A 21,388-nucleotide genomic window follows, 5' to 3' on the forward strand; every position below is an offset into this window, starting at 1 on the left:
CATACGGCCCACATGGGGCTCAGAGACTCACATGCAGAGTCAACCAAGCTGAGTAAAATGTGCTTTCTGTGAAACTCGCCCCTGTCTGGGGTGGCAAAAGGGGGACTTCTCTTCGTCCAGAGGAACTGACCGGGCTCGGAGAACTGCCGGCTGTATCAAAACTAAGTCTGCAGTCTGACTTCTGCTTAACCAGACAGCAGAGGGAAAGAATCTGTCTATGCCGAACCAGCCTTGTTTTATTTTCTCAGCTGTTTCAGGAAACAGCTGAGCCAGACGGCCCAGAGCGGCCTCCCGCCTGGAGCCAGCACAGGATCCTTTTTACCAAGCTGAGAGCAAAAACTGAGCTGATGTCGCCTGCTGCAGGGCTGAGTTTCGCATTCAGGGGACTCGACTACGAACCAGTAATCATTTGCACGAACAACCCTGTCGGACCTTCCACAGGGACATGTGTAGGTGTTTCTACTGTGTGGGCATTCCACACAGTAGGAACGCCCACACAGATGTTGTGGGCATCTGGCTGCCGGACTCTTTCAAGGTAAGTCCAAAAATAGAATATCCCTGTTGTTAATGTGTTACCACTGTGATAATAATGCGCTCATGGTGTATCCTTCAGAGAAATTAACCCCGTTAAGAGAAAGAAATTCTTCCATGGGTAATACCACGAAAGAGAATGTTGAGTTTACACAGTAAATAGCATGTGGGTAACATTTTATAGATGATATCCATACCCATTCTACTGAAGACGGCACGAAGCTGCGCCTCAAGAAGATGACAAATATCTGATACAGTTGCATGGCAATAAAAGTTTTAAGTTTGCAGACCACAGTTTTCCAATTTAGTTCAAGGTTTAAACTGGTACTGTTGTGCATCTTTGGTGTAAACATTACTTTCAAAATACATATACAAATATATAAATACAGAAAGTGGAAGAACCACAGTGCTGGTATTATTGGTCTATAGTGCAGCATTTGATACTGATGAGCACTTCAGTCTGGTTTAAATCCTACATAAAGGACAGTGACTTTTTTGTGTCAGTAGGTAACTTTATATCAGAGACCACAAAAATTACACGTGGTCCCCTCCTATTCAATATCTACATGCTCCCTCTAGCTTAGATCATTAAAAGACAACATCAGTTACCATAACTATGCAGATGACAGCTCTACATCACAATATCACCAGGTGACTATTAACCCATTTAAGTGCTGAGTAAATGTTTTTTTTTTTCATGTATAGCAGTTTGTATCGTCTTGTTACTGAAAAGTGCCTTATAAATTAACTTGCCGTGCCTTGCCTTCAAGCAAATGACTCCTGAAAGAATCGCAGCACCTCCTTTTGTAAATATTGCTGCCACTACGCCCCAGGTGGTATCACCTCCGATGAGAAACACTATTTTAAAGTGTCAACAACTGTAAAATATTTGTCAATATTCTGGAAGTCTGAAATAAAGAAATTATTCATTAATAAACTAAAAAGTTTAAAAATTGATTTCTGACATTAGGACAATATATAATAATCAAAATATTAATAAAATAAGTATTAAAGTTGTAATGATCTCTGCACTGATGCTGGTCTGATCTTTCACTCCACACACCTGCCCAGTTCCGCCCCGTCTTCAATCAACTCTCATCTGATCCACCTGCACCTACCAGTATATAACCAGCCTTCAGACCAGAATCAGTGTCAGATTATCTCGAGTCTACCGGTATAACTAATCCAGCGTTCAAACCTGATTACTTGCCTGCCTGTTACCTGACCTGTTCTGTCCTCCCTTTACCAAGCCTGTCTGATCCCTGCCTGACTCCGATGGCCTGCCTGTAAGCCTGACCAGTTCTGCCTCTGTATTAATGAACCTGCCCGATTCCTGTGTGCTTTTCAAGCCAGCCGGTTATTGGACCCGAATCTGTGCCCCGACTCTGCTTTGGGTTTCCCCGTTGGATTCTCTCTGGACCTCTGATCTCCTGGCTCTGTCCCCGGACCACACCTCGGAACACTAACCTGGAAAGTCCCTTTAATCTTCCTGCTTGCCATCATCGTCACAGTTCTGAACCCCTGCCTGTCCCCGGACCACTGAGCTCCAGCCCTAGCCCACAACAGCATTTCCCCGCTCAGCACGGGAGTCCCTGGCCCGTCGCCTACCAACATGATCTGGCACTTTCTTTATCCAGACCCGGATTCTAAGAGGTTAGCGAACTTTTCCTCTAAGACACATTGGGCATATGGTGCAGATGAAAGCCTTGCGAGTTGCTGAACTTACGATCACAATAAAGTGTATTTTAACGTCACTGGCCTGTCTTGGTTGAACACTAGGTCCTCTGTCTCGTGCATTACAAAATTATCAGCAAATGATTTAATTTTCTCGGTTAACTTGAGAAAACTAACCTGAGAGTCTTCAGTTTACAGACTGAACTTTCCAGTATCTCACACAGATGCTTCATTCCAGAGTCTCCAAAGGTACCCGTTCCATGGATCACACCTATTTCCAATTCAGTCAGAATAGAGGGGTTGGACTTCAGAGCTGATGCTACAACCTCCCATTCAGCCTGTGACACTTCACATCCAAAAAACCTAAGAACAGAGAAACATATCAAGTCAGATATGATTAAATCAGACACTTTTTATGGTAAACCCAGACTAAAATATGTCTAAATAGTAACGTCATCATATTATGAACATCTGCTCTTCACCTCTGTGTCCTGTGTTCAACTCATGATTAAGGTTATGGTTCTGGTCTTGGTTAAGGTCATGGTTTGGGTTCTGGTCTTGGTTAAAATCTTGTTTTGGGTTTTGGTGATGGCTCAGTCATGGTTCAGCTCATGGTCCTGGTCTTGGTTCGGATATGGTCCTGGTGCAGCTCGGGGATTGGGTCCTGGTCCTGGCCTTGGTTTAGGTTCAGGTCATGGTTTGGGTCATGGTTCGGTTGCTGTCTCTGATTTTGTTAAAAGCTCAATTTATCCAGACTGATAAAGTCAAACAGAGCAGCTGAGCAACAGGTTAAAATATCTCAGTCTTCATAATCACAGAAAAACACTGAATATTTTAGCAGCAGCTTCTTGGCTGCCTGTTGGCAATCATCCTTGTCTTCATGCTGAGCTCTGATTGCTGTCAATAATCTTGATACACTGAATGTCTTGATGAACTTCACTCTAAAAACTGTTTAATTGGAAGATGGACTGTATTATATCACTGGAACTAATATCTTAACAGTTGGATGGTGATAATCAAAAATCGACCATGCAGCCTCAAATATTTACTATTCATGAGTTTTCTATATATAGGTCCATATTTAGGATCGTGGATCCTCTCTGTTTGCAACAGCCAATGGGTGAGAGGCAGGAAACATTCTGGACATGACAATAAATCTGCATAAAAATGGATATATTAAAGGCATACTATGCAACATTTTTTAGTTAATTAATGTGTTCAATACCGTTTTGGATGATTAAATGAGTCATTTCAGGTCGAACAAAGGTTTTCTCGGCCGCCTTGGGGGTCTGTGGGGGAAATACCGCACTTGCAATTGCAAGAGCTCACGGCCCGCACTCACAGAAGTCTCGCTTTACGGCGAGAACTCCATGTGTTTTTGCCCTGCCATTCACTATATGCACGCGCGAAAGCAACAACAAAGAACCGCGTGTTAACGTCAAATAAACATGCAAGCATATCGAGTTTTATTATTATTATTATTACTATTTTTTTATTTATTTTTTTATGTTGGCGAGACGCTACCGCGGCGGCGGTGGCGGCGAGGCGGCGGCGGCGGCTTGGCGAGGCGGTGGCGGTAGCGTCTCGCCAACATAAAAAAAAAAATAATAATAATAAAACTGGCGAGGCGGCCGCCGCCGCCGCCTCGCCAAGATAGCGCTGCGGGAAGCTTGATGTTCATACCTTCACTGTGTTAGTCATTGTTTGTACTGCCATTTTTTCCACTTTTCATTGCGTTCGCCTGTCTGCTAAGCTCAAAACAACCGCGCCTGACTTGACGGAGAAACTAGAACAGCTGAGCATCTTTACGACAGTGCACTTTTACTTTCGACCTCTGGGGAGAGCCTCGCTGGAAAATCAACCCCGGTTGCATAGTATACCTTTAAACTGAATTTTTACATTATTTTACATTTTTTACTTAAAAGTAAAACAACAGAACAAGCAACATTCAGATGTCCATGTAAGGATTTGGCTATCTACTGAATGCAGATGTTGTTAACACATATTGATTTGGATCCACCTCTCCATATCCATATGCCCTTCTGACATGGAACAGCAATAAAACTCTCCTTCCTGAGAAAACATTGGATTTTCACTTGCAGTCAGTTGTTGCATGTCTTCTATCAGTCTGTGACAGAAAGTTCAGTTTTCTCTGCTGCGTCTGGTGGACCTGCATCATCAAAGATTCAAGGGAACAGGACAGACTGATAAAGAGGCTGACTGAGCTGAATTAAGGAAACCACTAGGGATTATAGATAGAAGAATGAACAGCTCAGAGATCTGACTCCGGTCAGCCAGGGACACAAATGTCATGGCTTGACTTGACTTCATGAAATCCCAAAAGACTTGAGACTGGACCGGTTTAGCTTGAAAGTATTTAAAATATTTCACCAAGCAGAAACTGTGTTATAAATTGACTTTGCAGAGGATGAGGTCCAGCTTGATATGGACCTCTGGCATATCTGTGCTTGTTTAGCCAGTAAAAATCCACGTGAAATTGCAGCATATATAATCACCATAATTATAATCATGATTATCAATAATAATAGCAGTATTTCATGTATGAGTATCAGGCCCATTTCTGAATATTTTCCCTTAACAAGCTTTACTACATACACACATAGATTTCAGTATTTATTATGCTGACATTTCTGTATGTATGTAGTAAAGCCTGTATAGTAAAATGAGAATCAAGTTAGAAGACAAAATTTGTCCTAGAAATGATGCTGACTGAAACATTAGGACCTCAATGTTGTCACACAATAACTGCCTGCAGATTTTCCTTTTTTTCCATGCAACTTGTGTGCACCATCCTTTCTCATTTGGCTTCCCATTCTGCCTCCTCCATCTTTAACATCTTTACCTGCTGAAGTGATGAAACCAACAGCAACTCAGGGCGCCAGACAGGGAGGAGAGGAAACTATTAGATGGTGAGGAGGGTGGGCTAAGGGATGTGAGTGGGTCAACCCAAAGTTGACAATTATCAAATGAGACATTTATGGGCATAGTAGTTAACATTTAAAAAATGTATTGGCCTATAATTGGACCATTACAGAGCAGATTACCAGTCCAATATGTGTCATTTTAGCTAAAACCTTATCTGACCTTATTTAATGAATGATTTTTTTGGGGATTTATGGAGAAGTTTGTCTCAGCCACAGTGAGAACGAAGTGAAATATGAGGTAATAGCCCTATGAGTCTGTTTAAAATTTCTCTGACTGGCTATATATATTCATAGAAAACAGAGATTATCTAGAATTCTGAAAGTTTTTGTAGTCATTGCAATTGAATATGAAAACTGATAAGAAAAATGTTTAAAATGATGAAAATCTCAACAGCTCCAGCAGGGCTGTCCTGAATGAGCTGAATGTTTAGATATCTGAATGATTGAAATTGTCCAAAGTATGAAGGGAGTAGTTAAAGGCCCAAAAATGTTAGGCAGCAACTTCAATAATGAAGAACAAACAGGATGACAACAGTGCTGAATCACTATCACAGAATAAAGACATCTGGACTCACCGAGCCTTTCTGCAGTTGCTCACAGCTGGAATAAGTCTCCGTCGCCCTGCTTCTGATGTGTTGTATGTCTCCAGGTCCAACTCATCCAGAACCTCCTCTGACATCTGCAGCATGTAGGCCAGAGCTGAGCACTGGAATATAGAGAGCTCCATGTCTGATCTGTTCTCTGATTTCAGGAACTGTTGGATCTCTTGAAAAACTGAGAGGTCCTTCATCTCCACCAGACATTGAAAAATGTTGATGCTTTTGTCAGCAGAGATTTTATCAGTGTTTATCTTTTTCAGATTGTTGATGACTCTCTGGATGGTTTCTGGACTGTTCTCTGTCTGACCCAGCAGGTCTCCTAAGAGTCTCTGGTTGGACTCCACAATGATGCCATGAAGAAAGCGTACAAACAGGTCCAGGTGACCCTTTTTACTTCTGAGGGATTTCTCCATTATTGTCTTCATGAAGTCATCCAGAGATTCTTCACTGTATTTTAGTCCCAGGAACTTCTCCATTACCTTTGTGTTCCTGCTGGTGAAACAGTGTAGGATGTAGACTGCAGCCAGAAACTCCTGAATGGTCAGATGAACAAAGCAGTAGACTGATTTCTGGAAGATCACACTCTCTCTTTTGAAGATCTCTGTACAAACTCCTGAGTACACCAAGGCCTCTGTGACATCCAGACCACACTGCTCCAGGTCTTCTTGGTAGAACATGATGTTTCCTTTCTCCAGATGTTCAAACGCTAGCCTCCCCAGCTTCAGAAGAACTTCCCTGTCAGCCTCCAACAGCTCATGTGGACTACTCAAATGTCCTTCTTGGTACTTCTTCTTCCTCTTCGTCTGGACCAGCAGGAAGTGTGAGTACATGTCAGTCATGGTCTTTGGCAGCTCTCCTCTCTGCTTTGTGGTCAGCATGTTCTCCAGAACTCTAGCAGTGATCCAGCAGAAGACTGGAATTGCACACATGATGTGGAGGCTTCTGGAGGTCTTGATGTGGGAGATGATTCTGCTAGACAGCTCTTCATCACTGAACCTCCTCCTAAAGTACTCTTCCTTCTGGGTGTCGGTGAAGCCTCGTACTTCTGTTACCCTGGTAACAAATGAAGGAGGGATCTGATTGGCCACTGCAGGTCGGGAAGTTATCCAGACGAGAGCCGAGGGAAGCAGGTTTCCTTTGATGAGGTTTGTTAGCAGAACGTTGACCGATGACTTCTGTGTGACGTCAGAAACAAGCTGACTGTCATCAAAATCCAGAGAAAGCCTGCTTTCATCCAGGCCATCAAAGATGAAGAGAAGTTTACAGACAGCCAGCTTCTCTGCTGGGAGCTTCTGAAGTGTTGGATGGAAAACATGGAGCAGTGTGAGAAGACTGTGCTGCTCACCTCTGATCAAGTTCAGCTCCCTGAATGAAAGCAGAACCACCACACTGACATCTTGGTTCTCCAAGCCCTCTGCCCAGTCCAGAGTGAACTTCTGCACTGAGAAGGTTTTTCCAACACCAGCAACGCCATTGGTCAGAACCACTCTGATGGGTCCATGTTGGTCAGGTAAGGCTTTAAAGATGTCGTGACACCTGATTGGAGAGTCACAAAGGTTCTGGATCTTGGAAACTCTCTCCAGCTTGTTCAACTCATGTTGGGTATTAACCTCTTCACTCTGTCCCTCTGTGATGTAGAGATCAGTATAGATCATGTTGAGGAGGGTTCTATTCTTTGGTTCATCACTACCTTCAGTCACACATTCACATCTCCTCCTCAGACTGATCTTATGTTCCTCTAAAATCTTCTGTAAACCAGCATCTGCTGAAGCAAAAAAGAAAAGACAGCTGAAGGGAAAAACATGATTTTGTGACTAGGTCGGAGCTGTAACATTAGGAGATGTTATAATTATGAGGTATATTTCTTTACATAATGTAATGCTAAACAATATACTCCATTCTTTGAACTAGAACATTATCAGTTTTTTAGACCAAAGATTCCTTTTTGGTCAGTATCTGTTCACTGTCAGTTTCTGATTCACAAAGGAGATCCAATAAATAGTTGCTGACTAAAACATTTAGCTGCTTCAAGCAAAATGAACTCATTAGCATCATGTTACCATTGTCCTCATTTTACTGTTTATATCTGACCTTCTCCCACAAATACAGCAGCTACGGAAGAGGTAGAGAGAAAAATAAACTTTTTCTCACAGCATTTTCCAGCCTTAATGAAGACAATCTTGAGGAAATGCTCTAATCTGCCAGAGAAGTTGCTCATTGTATTAGGTAGTGTTCACATTTAAAATGGAATTTCTAACTCAAAGACTGTATTTTATGTTTTTGTTTGTTGATCTGTTTGTTTTATGTGTCCTGTCTGCCACTGTGTCCTTCAGAATTGTGCTAAAAAGAAACCCAGCAGATTTGCTTTCACAAGTAGAGCCCGACAGCTTTTGCAATAATAATCCACTTGAAATGCAAAAACACTTTATTCGAGTTTGCTTTGGGATTTATTCAAATGTAATGGAGATACATGGGGTAACTGTCAGGATGTAGCTTGTAGGCTGCATGCTGAGCCTCTCTCCCTCTCTCTCGTTCCTGCGCAGCCTGATCGGTTTCACCTGACAGGCTGCAATTAACCCCCAACTGCTTCCACCTGGTTCCACCCTTATTTAAACGTACCTCTTTCTGCACTCGTCGCCGGCCCGTAGTGTTCACTCCAGCTTAGTCTCAGTCAGTCTCCAGTTCTGCAACTCAGTTCCACGCTCTCCAGTTCTGCAACTCAGTTCCACGCTCTCAAGTCCTGCAACTCAGTTCCACGCTCTCCAGTCCTGCAACTCAGTTCCACGCTCTCCAGTTCTGCAACTCAGTTCCACGCTCTGAAGTCCTGCAACTCAGTTCTACGCTCTCAAGTTCTGCAATCCAGCTCCACGCTCCCAAGTTCTGCAACTCAGCTCCACGCTCCCAAGTCCTGCAACTCAGCTCCACGCTCCCAAGTTCTGCACAGAGCTAGGTGTGGAAGCTGGCAGGATCTGCTCTGCCTCAGTTAATGTCTCCGTGGGTGCCTTCGCCGCTGATGAGTTCCGCTGGAGGGATCGTTCTCCGCGGAGCCCGCCTCCGAGGCAGCCCAGCTTCTCAAGTTCCTGTCAGCGTCTCAGTTCCTGTCTGGGTGCTCAACTTCCTGTCCGCGTCTCAAGATCCCCGCTCTCGACTTCCTGTCTGTGTCTCAAGTTCCTGTCTGCGTGCTCAAGTTTCCGCCTTAGATCTTTAGTTTCCTAGTTTAGCTTTATTTTTCCAGATTTATTTTCCAGATTCTCGTTTTCTAGTTAGACATCCAGTTCTCTAGTTTCAGTTGTTGTTTTTGAGTTATTTTGGCCCCGAGGTTTTGAGATACTTAACATTCTTTGGTTTTACAGTTTTCCAGTGTTCCTTTAGAGTTCCTAGTTTGGTTTGTTGTTCTGCTTTCTGATAATTTATATAGGTTTAACCTTAGTTTGGTTTCTCTAGGATTTTTGTGTTTCGGAATTATTTAGGAGGTTTTTTTTCTCGTTTTCTTTAAAGTATGAGTTTCTGTTTTGCTTTGGGTTTATTTTCAGTTCGGTTTAATTGTTCTAGGTTTCCCTTTAGGCTTTCGAATTTTGGTTCTGAATTTTAGTTTTCACCTTAGATTTCCTGTTTTTCTCGTGTTCCTATTTCTAGCTTTAGTTATCTAGTTTTTCATCAGTTTAGTTGAACCTGCCCTCGTCTCCTTGTTTTGCTTGGTTTTATAGTTTAGCTCTAGGTTTCGGTTCCCCTCCTAGTTTTCTGGTTTTGTTTTGGTTTTCCTGTCTAGCCCCAGTAGTTCCTTTCGAGTCCAGTCTTAGTCTTGTAGCCTCCGTCTTAGTCTTGTAGCCTCCGTCTTAGTCTTTTAGTCTCTGTCTTAGTCTAGTAGTCCCTGTCTTAGTGTAGTAGTCCATTGTAATCCCTGGCCTAGTCCTCTTGTTTTGTCTTCCTCCGTGTTTAGACGCTGCCAGAGCCCTCCGGCGCTTCTAGTCACCGGCTGAGCCCTCTGGTGCGCCAGCCTGTTGCTGCCCAGCGCATGCAAGCCGCCGCCAGAGCCCTCCAGCGCTCCCATGTCGCCGGGTGAGCCTCTGGCGCGCTCGGCCAGTTGCTGCTCGGCGCATTCCCTGTTCCTTGGCGTGTTAGGACGCCCTCCGTTCGTGTTCCCTGGCATGTTAGGACGCCCTTTGTTCGTGTTCCCTGGCGTGTTAGGACGCCCTCCGTTCGTGTTTCCTGGCGTGTTAGGACGCCCCGTTCGTGTTCAGGCGTGTTAGGACGCCCTCCATTCTTGCTTCCCCTGACGTTCCCATACGCCAGTTCTTTCCCCAGGCGTTACCAGACACCAGTTGTGCTCCAGCGTTTCTATACGCTGTTGAGCCCTAGTGTTTTGGTCCGCCTGTACCTTTCTCTAGCGTTTCCATACGCCAGTTCTTTCACTGGCGTTTCCATACGCCCGTCCTCTTCCCTGGCTTTTCTGTACGCTAGTTGTGCTCCACAGTTTCCGTACGCTGTTGAGCCCTAGCATATCAGTACGCCTGTCTTGTCTCTCTAGTGTTCCCGTACGTCTGTCTTCCTCCTTTAAGCGCTGTTGCGCGCCCGTTCCTTCCCCTGGCGCTGTGAAGCGCCCGTTCTTTCCCTCTTGGCGTTTTCGTACGCCTGTACTTTCCCCTTGGCGCTGCCGTGCGCCCGTTCTGCCTCGGCGTTTCCCTCATGCCCCGGCAATCTCTCCCTTGCGTCTCGCCGTTTACCACACGCCCCGGCAATCTCCTCCAACTCAGTTCCATGCTCTCCAGTTCTGCAACTCAGTTCCACGCTCTCCAGTTCTGCAACTCAGTTCCACGCTCTCAAGTCCTGCAACTCAGTTCTACGCTCTCAAGTTCTGCAATCCAGCTCCACGCTCCCAAGTTCTGCAACTCAGCTCCACGCTGCCAAGTCCTGCAACTCAGCTCCACGCTCCCAAGTTCTGCAACTCAGCTCCACGCTCCCAAGTTCTGCAACTCAGCTCCACGCTCCCAAGTCCTGCAACTCAGCTCCACGCTCTCAAGTTCAGCAACAGTTCCACGCTCTCCGGTTCCGCAGCTGTTTCACGGTCTCAAGTCCAGAGTTTCCTCCCGGTCAGTCTCCCCGTGCTCCTCCTGTCAGCCAGCTTCCGCACCCTTCATCTCCGTCCATAAAGAATCTGGTTCCTCTCGTCATTAACCCTCCATTCTGTTCAATAAAACTCACTTCAAGAATGAGCTCTGTGCGTGCGTGCTGTGTCCGGGTTCATCCAAAGACAAATCATGACAGTAACAAGTTAAAAGGGAGAAAAGGACAAAAGAATACGAGAGAGAGAGAGAGAGAGAGAGAGAGGAACCCCCACAGTACCCCACCCTCCTCTAGACAGCATATCTCCATCCACTACACACAAATGCAATGCAGCAGAAACCACCAAGCCTCATAGCTTGATGGTGACACCCCCCCAGCCCCACACTATTAGATTGATGACCCCCACCATGCCCCCCACACACACAACATTACTGTGACTGCAATGTCAGCCCAGAGGGAGTGACTCCACAACCAAAAAGAGATGCAACCCCACTCAAAAGATGCGGAAATCCCTTTCAGGACCCCCAACCCGTCAACGGGATACCCGAAGACCCAAGGACCAAAATTCAAGAATCCAAATGACCCCAGGAGGACCAAAATGCCAGCCCCAGTTCATCCCCAAGACCCGTTCCAGCCCAGATCCTGGCCAGACTGTGCACTCCTTTTCCTGGCCTTTATCCCAAGATGGTAGATGGAAAAGAGGGGTGTTGAAAGACCCCATCCCTACGTCCACCCACTCAAATGTGCTGTTAATGTGTGCTGTTATAGAGTGCATTTAAAACAGTGGGGTAAGTGGAGTGCTGTGGGTTCTGCCATAAGACTGCGGAGATAGAAAACCCTCTCTGCACCACAATAATGCTCCCTCACCGCAAGGCCCTACATGAGTGGTTTTGTGATGGAGCAGGGGAAGGGAGGTGACCAGGAATGGGCAGGGAAGGAAAGAGGGGCAAATCAAGGAAGTACTGCATGTCTTTAAAGAATTACAGATTAGAAAAGGTGTTGGACTGATTTACCCCTTTAGAAGTTGCATTTAGCACAAAGGACTGAAAATAGACACACTTCTAAGCAAACACACGTTTTTGGGTTGAACAAATACCTTACATTTACACCAGTAGAAAAACAGAAATTCAGTTTAAATAATTGGTCACAGAAAGACTTTAAAAACATGAATTTCCAAATTCCAACAAAACACATTGAGTTGGTTCATCAGAGATAATAGAATTCATTTTCAATTCAGGTTATTTATATAGTGCCAATATACAGTCATGGACTTGCAGCATTCAATCCTCCTGGATGAGCTGGTTGCCAGAGTGGACAGCCAATTGCATTGTATTGTTGACTTTGCAGTAGTCCCTCATAAGATAGGATAAGATAAGATAGGCTTTATTGATCTCACAATGGAGAAATTCACTTGCCACATCGGTTCATACAAGAAGGTGCAGAGTAGGAAAGGTGCATACTGAGCATGCATGTAGCAACAGTGGAGAGAAAAACTCCCCTTTAACAGGATGAAACCTCCAGCAGAACCCAAAGGAGGGCCAGTGTAAACAGCAATCTGCCACAACTGACTGGGGGTTTGAGAAGACAGAGCAGAGACACAAAAATAACACAGAAGCAGTGAACCAGGAGTACTTTCTCTGTAAGAGAAAAGTAAAATGGGTAGTGGTAGACTAACTCATTTATTGGCTTCATCTGGGAAAGAAACAGCTAAGCAGATACTCTTACCTGGTGCACAGTTTCTCTGATTGGCTGTCAGTAGTCCAGCCTCTGTTCCGGGTCCTTCTCCACACTGAGGACAGGTGGAGCGTCCTGATGAAGCAGACTGGACCCAGTATGACATGCATGGTCTGCAGAACCTGTGTCCACAGCTGGTAGAGACTGGATCTGTCAGGACATTCTGACACATAGCACAGCAGGACAGCTGCTCCTCCACACAAACACTTCTCATCTTCCTCCATCTGTGAAGACATTTCTGCATCACTCAAACAGTTCACTACCAACAGGGACTTACTGAAGCTGAAGATGTTCATGAACGTACAATACAAACAACTGATCAAAAGCTGGGTAAAGATAGAAGATCAGAAAACTGGTGATGTCTGGTTTGAAGTGTTCATTGTATTATATCTGCCATCGTGATAAAGCTTTTTAGTTGGATTTGTCCATTTGAGATATTTTCTGGGACAATAGTTATTATTCTGTCTGTGCCCGAGTAGAAAACTGCTTAAAGAGACCAAAAACTACTAAAGCCTAAATTCAAAAGGAGAAAATTGGATCATTCTTTAATGGTGTAATACAAGGAAACAGAACTCAGTGTCAGGCTGCATTTATCTTGGCACTTTAGAAAGAGCCTTGTACTTAGACCGCACTTTGCTTGGACCAGGAAGTCCTCAAATTGCTGTTCAAAGTCTTCACCTGATCCAAAATGCTGCAGCAAGTGTTCTGATGAAAATTAACAAGAGAGATCATATTTCTCTAATTTTATCTTCCCTTCATTGGCTTCCTGATAAATCAAGAATAGATTTTTAAATTCTCCTTCTCACATATAAAGCCCTTAATAATCAAGCTCCATCACATATCAGAGCTCTGATTGCCCCGTAAGTTCCTAACAGAGCACCTCGCTCTCAGAATGCAGGTCTACTGATGGTTCCTAGAGACTCTAAAAGTAAAATGGGAGGCAGATCCTTTAGCTCTGAGGCTCCTCTTCTGTTTTGGTCTGTGAGGCAGACACCCTGTCTACTTTTAAGACTAATCTTAAAACTTTCCTTTTACACAAAGCTTATAGTTGGAGTGGCTTATGTTACCCTGAACTATCTCTATAGTTATGCTGCTATAGGCTTAGGCAACTGGAGGACATCAGGGTCTCTGCTGAGTTCTCCTACTGTTCTCCAATTTGCATTGCTTGTCATGATTTCAGCGTTTAACTTTTTGTTCTCTCTCTTTTTTTCTTCATAGTAGGTATACCTGGTCTGGCATTCTGTTAGCTGTGACATCATCCAGGGTAGACAGATCACCCGCTAATACCATCTAATGTAGAACAGATATCTGGATCAATGTGTGCACCTGTGCTTTTTTGTTTCTCTTGTTGTGTCTCTGCTCTGTCTTCTCTAACCCCCAGTCAGTCGAGACAGATGACCATCCATACTGACCCTGATTCTGCTGGAGGTTTTTCTTTCCCGTTAATAGGGAGTTTTTCTTTCTGCTGTCGCTTCATGTTTGCTCAGTATGAGGGATGGCTGCAATACCATGGACAATGCAGACAACTTTCCCTGTAGCTCTACGCTTCTCCAGGAGTGAATGCTGCTTGTCAAAACTGTGATGTAGTTAACTCAGTTCCCTTATTTAGGACATTCTTTTTACCAATCTGTATAATCTGACCCAATCTGTATAATCTCATTGAATTTGATTTTGGAAAGTGCCTTGAGATGACATGTTTCATGAATTGGTGCTTTATAAATAAAATTGAATTGAACCGAATTGCCCCTCCTTGGGCTGCCACCTTACCGTGGTGGAGGGGTTTGAGTGTCCCAATGATCTTAGGAGCTATGCTGTCAGGGGCTTTATGCCCCTAGTAGGGTCACCCAAGACAGACAGGTCCCTAGGTAAGGGACCAGACAAAGAGCAGCCCAAAACCCCCTTATGATGAGTACGATTAATGGATGTCGTGTTCCCTCGCCCAGACACGGGTCACCGGGGCCCCACTCTGGAGCCAGGCCTGGAGGTGGGGCACGTTGGCAAGCACCTGGTGGCCGGGCTTTTGCCCATGGAGCCCGGCCGAGCTCAGCCCGAAGATGAAACATGGGTCCCCCTTCCAATAGGCTCACCACTTGTTGGAGGGGCCAAAGGGGTCGGGTGCATTGTACAACGGGTGGCAGTCCAGGGCGGGGACCTTGCTTTCCGATCCTCGGCTGCAGAAGCTGGCTCTTGGGACGTGGAATGTCACCTCTCTGGTGGGGAAGGAGCCTGAGCTAGTGCGCGAGGTTGAGGGGGTCTGACTAAAGATAGTCGGACTCACTTCGACGCATGGCTCTGGCTCTGGAACCAGTCTTCTTGAGAGGGGTTGGGCATTCTTCCACTCTGGAGTTGCCCCTGGTGAGAGGCGCTTAGCTGGGGTGGGCATACTTGTTGCCCCCTATCTCGATGCCTGTACGTTGGGGTTTAACCCAGTGACCAAGAGGGTGGCCTCCCTCCGCATACGTGTGGGGGGGACGGACTCTGACTGTTGTATGTGTGTATGCACCAAACCGCAGCTCGGATTACCCACCCTTTTTGGAGTCCTTAGAGGGGGTACTGGAAAGTGTTCCTCCAAGGGACTCCCTCGTTCTTCTGGGGGACTTCCACGCTCACGTGGGCAATGACAGTAAGACCTGGAGAGGCGTGGTTGGGAGGAATGGCCCACCTGATCTGAACTCGAGTGGTGTTCTGTTGTTGGACTTCTGTGCTCATCATGGATTGTCCATCACAAACAACATGTTCAAGCATAAGGGTGTCCATATGTGCTCTTGGCACCAGGACATCCTACCCTTAATTCAATGATCGACTTTGTTGTCGTTTCATCTGAGCTGTGGCCGCATGTCTTGGATACTCGGGTGAAGAGAGGGGCGGAGCTCTCCACCGACCACTACCTGGTGGTGAGTTGGGTCCGATGGTGGGGGAGGAAGCCGGTCAGACCTGGCAGGCCCAAACGTATTGTGAGGGTTTGATAGGAACGTCTGGCGGAGTTCCCCGTTAGACAGAGCTTTAACTCCCACCTCCGGGAGAGCTTTGAACACGTCCTGAGGGAGGCGGGGGACATTGAGTCTGAGTGGACCATGTTCCACGCATCTATTGTTGAGGCGGCTAGTCGGGGCTGCGGCTGCAAGGTTGTCGGTGCATGTCGCAGCGGCAACCCTCGAAAATGCTGGTGGACACCAGCGGTGACGGAAGCCGTCAAGCTGAAGAAGGAGTCCTATCGGGCTTTATTGGCCTGTGGGACTCCGGAAACAGCTGATGTGTACCAGCAGTCAAAGCGGCAGGTGGCTCGGCTGAAGCAAAAACTCAGGCGTGGGAAGAGTTCGGAGAGGCCATAGAGAAAGACTTCCATACGGCTTCGAAGCGATTCTGGTCCACCAGAAATCCCCCTCCCGCTTCCCCCTCCGTCTCAGGAGGGGGAAGCGGTGCAGTACTAACACTGTTTATAGTGGGGGTGGTGTGCTGCTGACCTCGACTCGGGACTTCGTGCGTCGGTGGGCGGAATACTTCAAAGACCTCCTTAATCCCACCAACACGTCTTCCACTGCGGAAGCAGAGCCTGGGGACTCTGGGTCGGGTTCTCCCGTTTCTGGTGCTGAGGTCGCAGAGGTTGTTAAAAAGCTCCTCGGTTGTAAGGATCCGGGGGTGGATGAGATTCGCCCTGAGTACGTTAAGGCTCTGAATGTTGTGGGGCTGTGTTGGTTAACGCGGCTCTGCAGCATTGCATGGACATTGGGGCAGTTCCCCTGGATTGGCAGACTGGGGTGGTGGTACCCCTATTTAAAAAGGGGGAACCGGATGGTGTTTTCCAATTACAGAGGAATCACACTTTTAAGCCTCCCTGGTAAGGTCTATTCCGGGGTTCTGGAAAGGAGGGTCCATCGGATAGTCGAATCTCAGATTCAGGAAGAGCAGTGTGGTTTTCGTCCTGGCCGTGAAACACTAGATCAGCTCTACACCCTCAGCAGGATCCTGGAGGGGGTATGGGAGTTTGCCCAACCAGTTTACATGTGTTTTGTGGATCTGGAGAAGGCATTCGACTGTGTCCCTCAAGGGATCCTGTGGGGGGTACTCTGGGAGAATGGAGTACCGGGCCCTTTAATAAGGGCTGTCAGGTCTCTGTATGACCAGTGTCAGAGTCTGGTCCGCATTGCCGGCAGTAAGTCGGACTTGTTTCCGGTAGGAGTTGAACTCCGCCAAGGTTGGCCGTTGTCACCGATTCTGTTCATAACTTTTATGGACAGAATTTCTGGGAGCAGCCAAGGTGTTGAGGGGATCCGTGTTGGTGGCCTTAGGATTGCATCTCTGCTATTTGCGGATGACGTGGTCCTATTGGCTTCATCAGGGCGTGATCTACAGCTCTCACTAGAGCGGATCACAGCTGAGTGCAAAGCGGCTGGGATGAGAATCAGTGCCTCCAAATCTGAGACCATGGTCTTAAGCCGGAAAAGGGTAGAGTGCCTTTTCCGGGTTGGGGAGGATGTGCTACCCATAGTGGAGGAGTTTAAGTATCTTGGGGTCTTGTTCACGAATGAGGGGAAGATGGAGCGGGAGATCGACAGGCGGATTGGTGCGGCGTCTGCTGTGAAGCGGGCGCTGTACCGATCCGTGAAGAGAGAACTGAGCCAAAAGGCGAAGCTCTCAATTTACCGGTCAATCTACGTTCCTACCCTCATCTATGGTCACGAGCTTTGGGTTGTGACCGAAAGAACGAGATCCCGGATACTAGCGGCCGAAATAAGTTTTCTCCGTAGTGTGTCTGGGCTCTCCCTTACAGATAGGGTGAGGAGCTCAGTCATCCGGGGAGGATTCAGAGTAGAGCCGCTGCTCCTCCACATCGAGAGGAGCCAGTTGAGGTGGCTCGGGTATCTGGTTAGGATGCCTCCTGGACGCCTCCCTGGTGAGGTGTTCTGGCACGTCCTAACGGGAGGAGGCCCAGGGTAACACCCAGGACACGCTGGAGGGACTATGTCTCTCGGCTGGCCTGGGAACGCCTTGGGATTCCCCCGGAGCTGGCCCAAGTAGCTGGGGAGAGGGACATCTGGGCCTCCCTACTGAAGCTGCTACCTTCACGACCCGACCCCGGATAAGCGGAACACAATGGATGGATGAACTGAATTGATCCTCTTAGAAGTGCTAACAACTATTTAAAATTCAGGATTCTCATTTATAAAACATTGCCTAAGATCTATGTTAAAAGTTTATCAACTTCCAAAAGCTGAAAATGGTGTGCACCCAAGGGAAATAAAATCATTTAAATTGCTTGCTGGTTGCAGCACCCCAGCTGCATAAGGGAGTGTTTTCATGGCTCTTTTCCATCCGCACCTGTCATGCTATGTATTAGGGCTAGTTAACAAGTTAAGTACATTAGAATTATGTTCGGACAATCAGTGCAAAGTTTATCTAGACTGCACTGTAATGAAAGAGGCAAATGGATTTTTCCCTACTGTTAGCTTGTATCTTGTTTATTCTTTTAATGCACTTTAACACTGTTTTCATAACACTGAAACATCTTGTTTTAAGACAAATAAATGAATTGTTATTCCTATTGTTATTTAAATTTTTTTTACCTCCACTGTTTGTTCGGTTCTCTCAAAGCCCAGTTTAGGTCACACATAATCAAAAAATTTAAATAATTTAAAGTCTTGTTTTTGTCTCTATACATCAATTTCGAACCAGGAATCAAAGTTGGACCCTGATCGGTCTGTGCATAGCCACATTCATCCGTTAGAAACTGGTGTCTTACTCTGTGTCCGAGGCTCCAGGTACGTTATTGAAATTTAAAGGTTTTCCTTTGGACTGGTCACTCATCATGGAGGGACAGCTGGATCCAGGAGGTTCTGCTCTCTGTCTTTGGCTGTGACCTCTGAAACCCCAACATGTTATTCAGATCACATTAATCAGTAAGAAACTCTGTGACAAAAAACACAGAAGAAGCTCTTAACACAAACTACTTTGGATCAGTTAGAAACTGGTTTCTTACTCAGGGTCCAAGAGTCCAGATTGATTACTGAAGTTTAAAGGTTTTCCTTTGGACTGGTCACTCATCATGGAGGGACAGCTGGATCCAGGAGGTTCTGCTCTCTGTCTGTGGCTGTGACCTCTGAAACCCCAACATGTTATTTAGATCACATTAATCAGTAAGAAACTCTGTGACAAAAACACAGAAGAAACTCTGAACAAAAAATTTCTTCGGATCAGTTAGAAACTGGTGTCTTACTCGGTGTCCAAGGCTCCTGGTACGTTACTGAAGTTTAAAGGTTCCACTTTGGACCGGTCACTCCTCATAGAGGGACAGCTGGATCCAAAGGGTTCTGCTCTCTGTCTGTGGTTGTGACCTCTGAAACCCCAACATGTTATTTAGATCACATTAATCAGTAAGAAACTCTGCGACAAAAAACACAGAAGAAGCTCTGAACACAAACTACTTCAGATCAATTAGAAACTGGTTTCTTACTCTGTGTCCAAGGGTCCAGGTTGATTACTGAAGTTTAAAGGTTCTACTTTGGACCGGTCACTTCTCATAGAAGGACAGCTGGATCCTGAAGGTTCTGCTCTGTCCTCCTTTAGATCACAGTCTTCCATCTTCTGGACTTAGGTCAGTCTGAGAGAGAAATCAGAACCAGTCAGTTCCTATGATTCAGGTCCAGTAACTGTCACCTTCATACACCCTACTTCAACTTTCAACGTCCAATGAATCTTTATTATCCCCAGGTGACAATTCGTTTTACAGTCAGCAGTAAAAACATGGCAATAAAACAAACACACTTGCAATACAGTCACACTGTAAAGTAAAAAAAAAATGTAAATCTGATAGTGTGAGTGACTTTCTGTACCAGTTAGTTGTGCATGGTGGCACGGTATATCTGCAGGCTGATGGGAGCAAAACACCGGCCATCCTTTTTGAATGACTTGATAGATTGGAAAAGCTCTGATCTGACCTGAAAGGATGTCATAGAAATGTACAGATACATTTTTACAACACTCTAAAGATTAATTTCTATAAAGGTTGCATCAACAGTAAAACATAGCTTATGTTAAAAGTGATCAAGGTGACAGACTTTTTTTTTTTTTACATAAATAAGTACATAAATAAGTAAGAAGAAGAAGGGTTTTTTGTATAGCATGTTTGTCACGAAGTGCTTCACAAAAGGGTAAACCCCATAAAATACGAAGTAATGTGCAACATAGAAAATAAAATCATAAAAGCTAAAATCTAACTAAAGGCTTCATGGAATAAAATACCTTTTGCTGCTTTTTACAAGTGTCTAGAGTCCAAACTCCCTAGGAAGGTGCTGATCAAATTACCTGAAGCTTCAGAAACTCAAAGTAATGTTTAACAATTTCTCTTGTAACAATATGTTTTCTCAGCTATATATCTATATGGATCTACGCTCCTGCGACAGACTGGCGACCTGTCCAGGGAGTACCCTGCCTCTCGCCCGTTGAATGCTGGAGATAGGCACCAGCACCCCTCACGACCCCACAAGGGACAAGCGTGACGGAAAATGGATGGATGGATGGATCTACGCTCCCATTGACATATTTTGCTTGATAATATTCAGGATCCTTTATGATAAATGAGAGCACAATTTTAAAGAGATCTCTGTCATGATTTGGTTTAGAGAGGACACAGGTGCAGGACAAGGTACTGGCAAATAAAGTTTAATGGGAAATAAAGAACAACTTAGAGATGACTCTGGCACAGGGGGTTTGCATGAAATGCAGGAATTAGATCACATGGAGCATGTGAGACATGAACAGAGAGACTGGGTGGCATTGTAGAAGAGATAAGAGATGTTGTTGGCAAAGCTTCAAGAGAATGAATGTCCTGTCAAATTAACATGTAGACTTTTCCAGAAGTGCAGTTTGAAAGAAACAATGTCCTGCAAAGTGATCCAAGAATTTATAAGATATAATTCTCTCTTGGGTGAAATTGACCCTATCTGTATCAGAATCACAAAAAGTAGGACTGTTAGACAGTTTTGAACATGAGTTTCTAGTAAACTCATTTGTAAGTACTCGGTTGTAAGCAAAAGTGGCGTTTATTGTAAATAGATGTATGATTGTGAAGCAGATTGTTAGATTTTTTAAATTGTAGCGGAAAATGTTCAGGTTAGGAATTAGTCTTCACTGATTGAGACAGGAGAGCTTCCAGTACAGTTAGGAAGCTTGGTTGTTTATCACATCAGTGGTTGACCTGCAATTACAACAAACACTGAAAAAGAATAGAGTAGTAGTGCTCCAGAATGGATTGATGGCCTGAGGACCCAAATAGCGGTAGCACAGGAGCAGCGGTGAACATCCAACAATAACGTCACAAAAATAAATAAAAGGCGACACTAATATATGATAAGATAAGAAATCCTTTGTTGTCCCACAACGGGAAATTCAGGTGTGACAGTGGCAAAGACACTGACAGTTACACACAGTTTACAGTAGTGAAAACTCAAGATAATCTAATCTTGAATTATTTTTAAAGCAGCAGAGGATGAGCTTTATCAGAGACGTCAATGAAAGAAAAAAAAGAAATGCCAGAGTAAATATCGCACAATTAATGATAATAGGGCACACGCAGGTAAAAAAAGCTGAAATATTCAGGTCAACATTGGAAAAACGGTAGCAAACAAAAAACACCTGTCATGATGCTAGGATGTTTGTGTTAATTAGTTAATCCTACTCACCTGTGTTGAGCACTTTGTTTATTCCCAGTTGTATTTAAGTTACGGGTTTTTGTTCTTCCTGTATTGTGTCATCTGTTTTCATACCGTTTTCTGATCCTTGTTCCCACGTTGTTTATTTCTTGAGTTGGCTTCGTTAAAATATTATTATTAACATTATCAGCAT

The 21,388-nt window shown here is 45.1% G+C and overlaps 1 protein-coding gene across 1 annotated transcript in view; it reads right to left on the reverse strand.

The window, feature by feature from the left end:
• Positions 1-19,169, reverse strand: part of LOC105932155 (NACHT, LRR and PYD domains-containing protein 12) — a 38,725-nt gene extending 19,556 nt beyond the window's left edge. Inside the window, exons 1-4 of the mRNA XM_036125539.1 lie at positions 18,999-19,169; positions 12,539-12,771; positions 5,726-7,511; positions 2,383-2,568 (exon numbers count right to left, since the gene is read on the reverse strand). Coding sequence (XP_035981432.1) covers positions 2,383-2,568; positions 5,726-7,511; positions 12,539-12,771; positions 18,999-19,126 — 2,333 coding nt within the window. The 5' untranslated portion in view covers positions 19,127-19,169. The remainder of the gene's footprint in view (positions 1-2,382; positions 2,569-5,725; positions 7,512-12,538; positions 12,772-18,998) is intronic.
• Between the last annotated feature and the right edge of the window lie 2,219 nt (positions 19,170-21,388).

The sequence above is a fragment of the Fundulus heteroclitus genome, chromosome 21, assembly GCF_011125445.2.
Source record: "Fundulus heteroclitus isolate FHET01 chromosome 21, MU-UCD_Fhet_4.1, whole genome shotgun sequence".
In the NCBI taxonomy this organism is placed as follows: Eukaryota; Metazoa; Chordata; class Actinopteri; order Cyprinodontiformes; family Fundulidae; genus Fundulus; species Fundulus heteroclitus.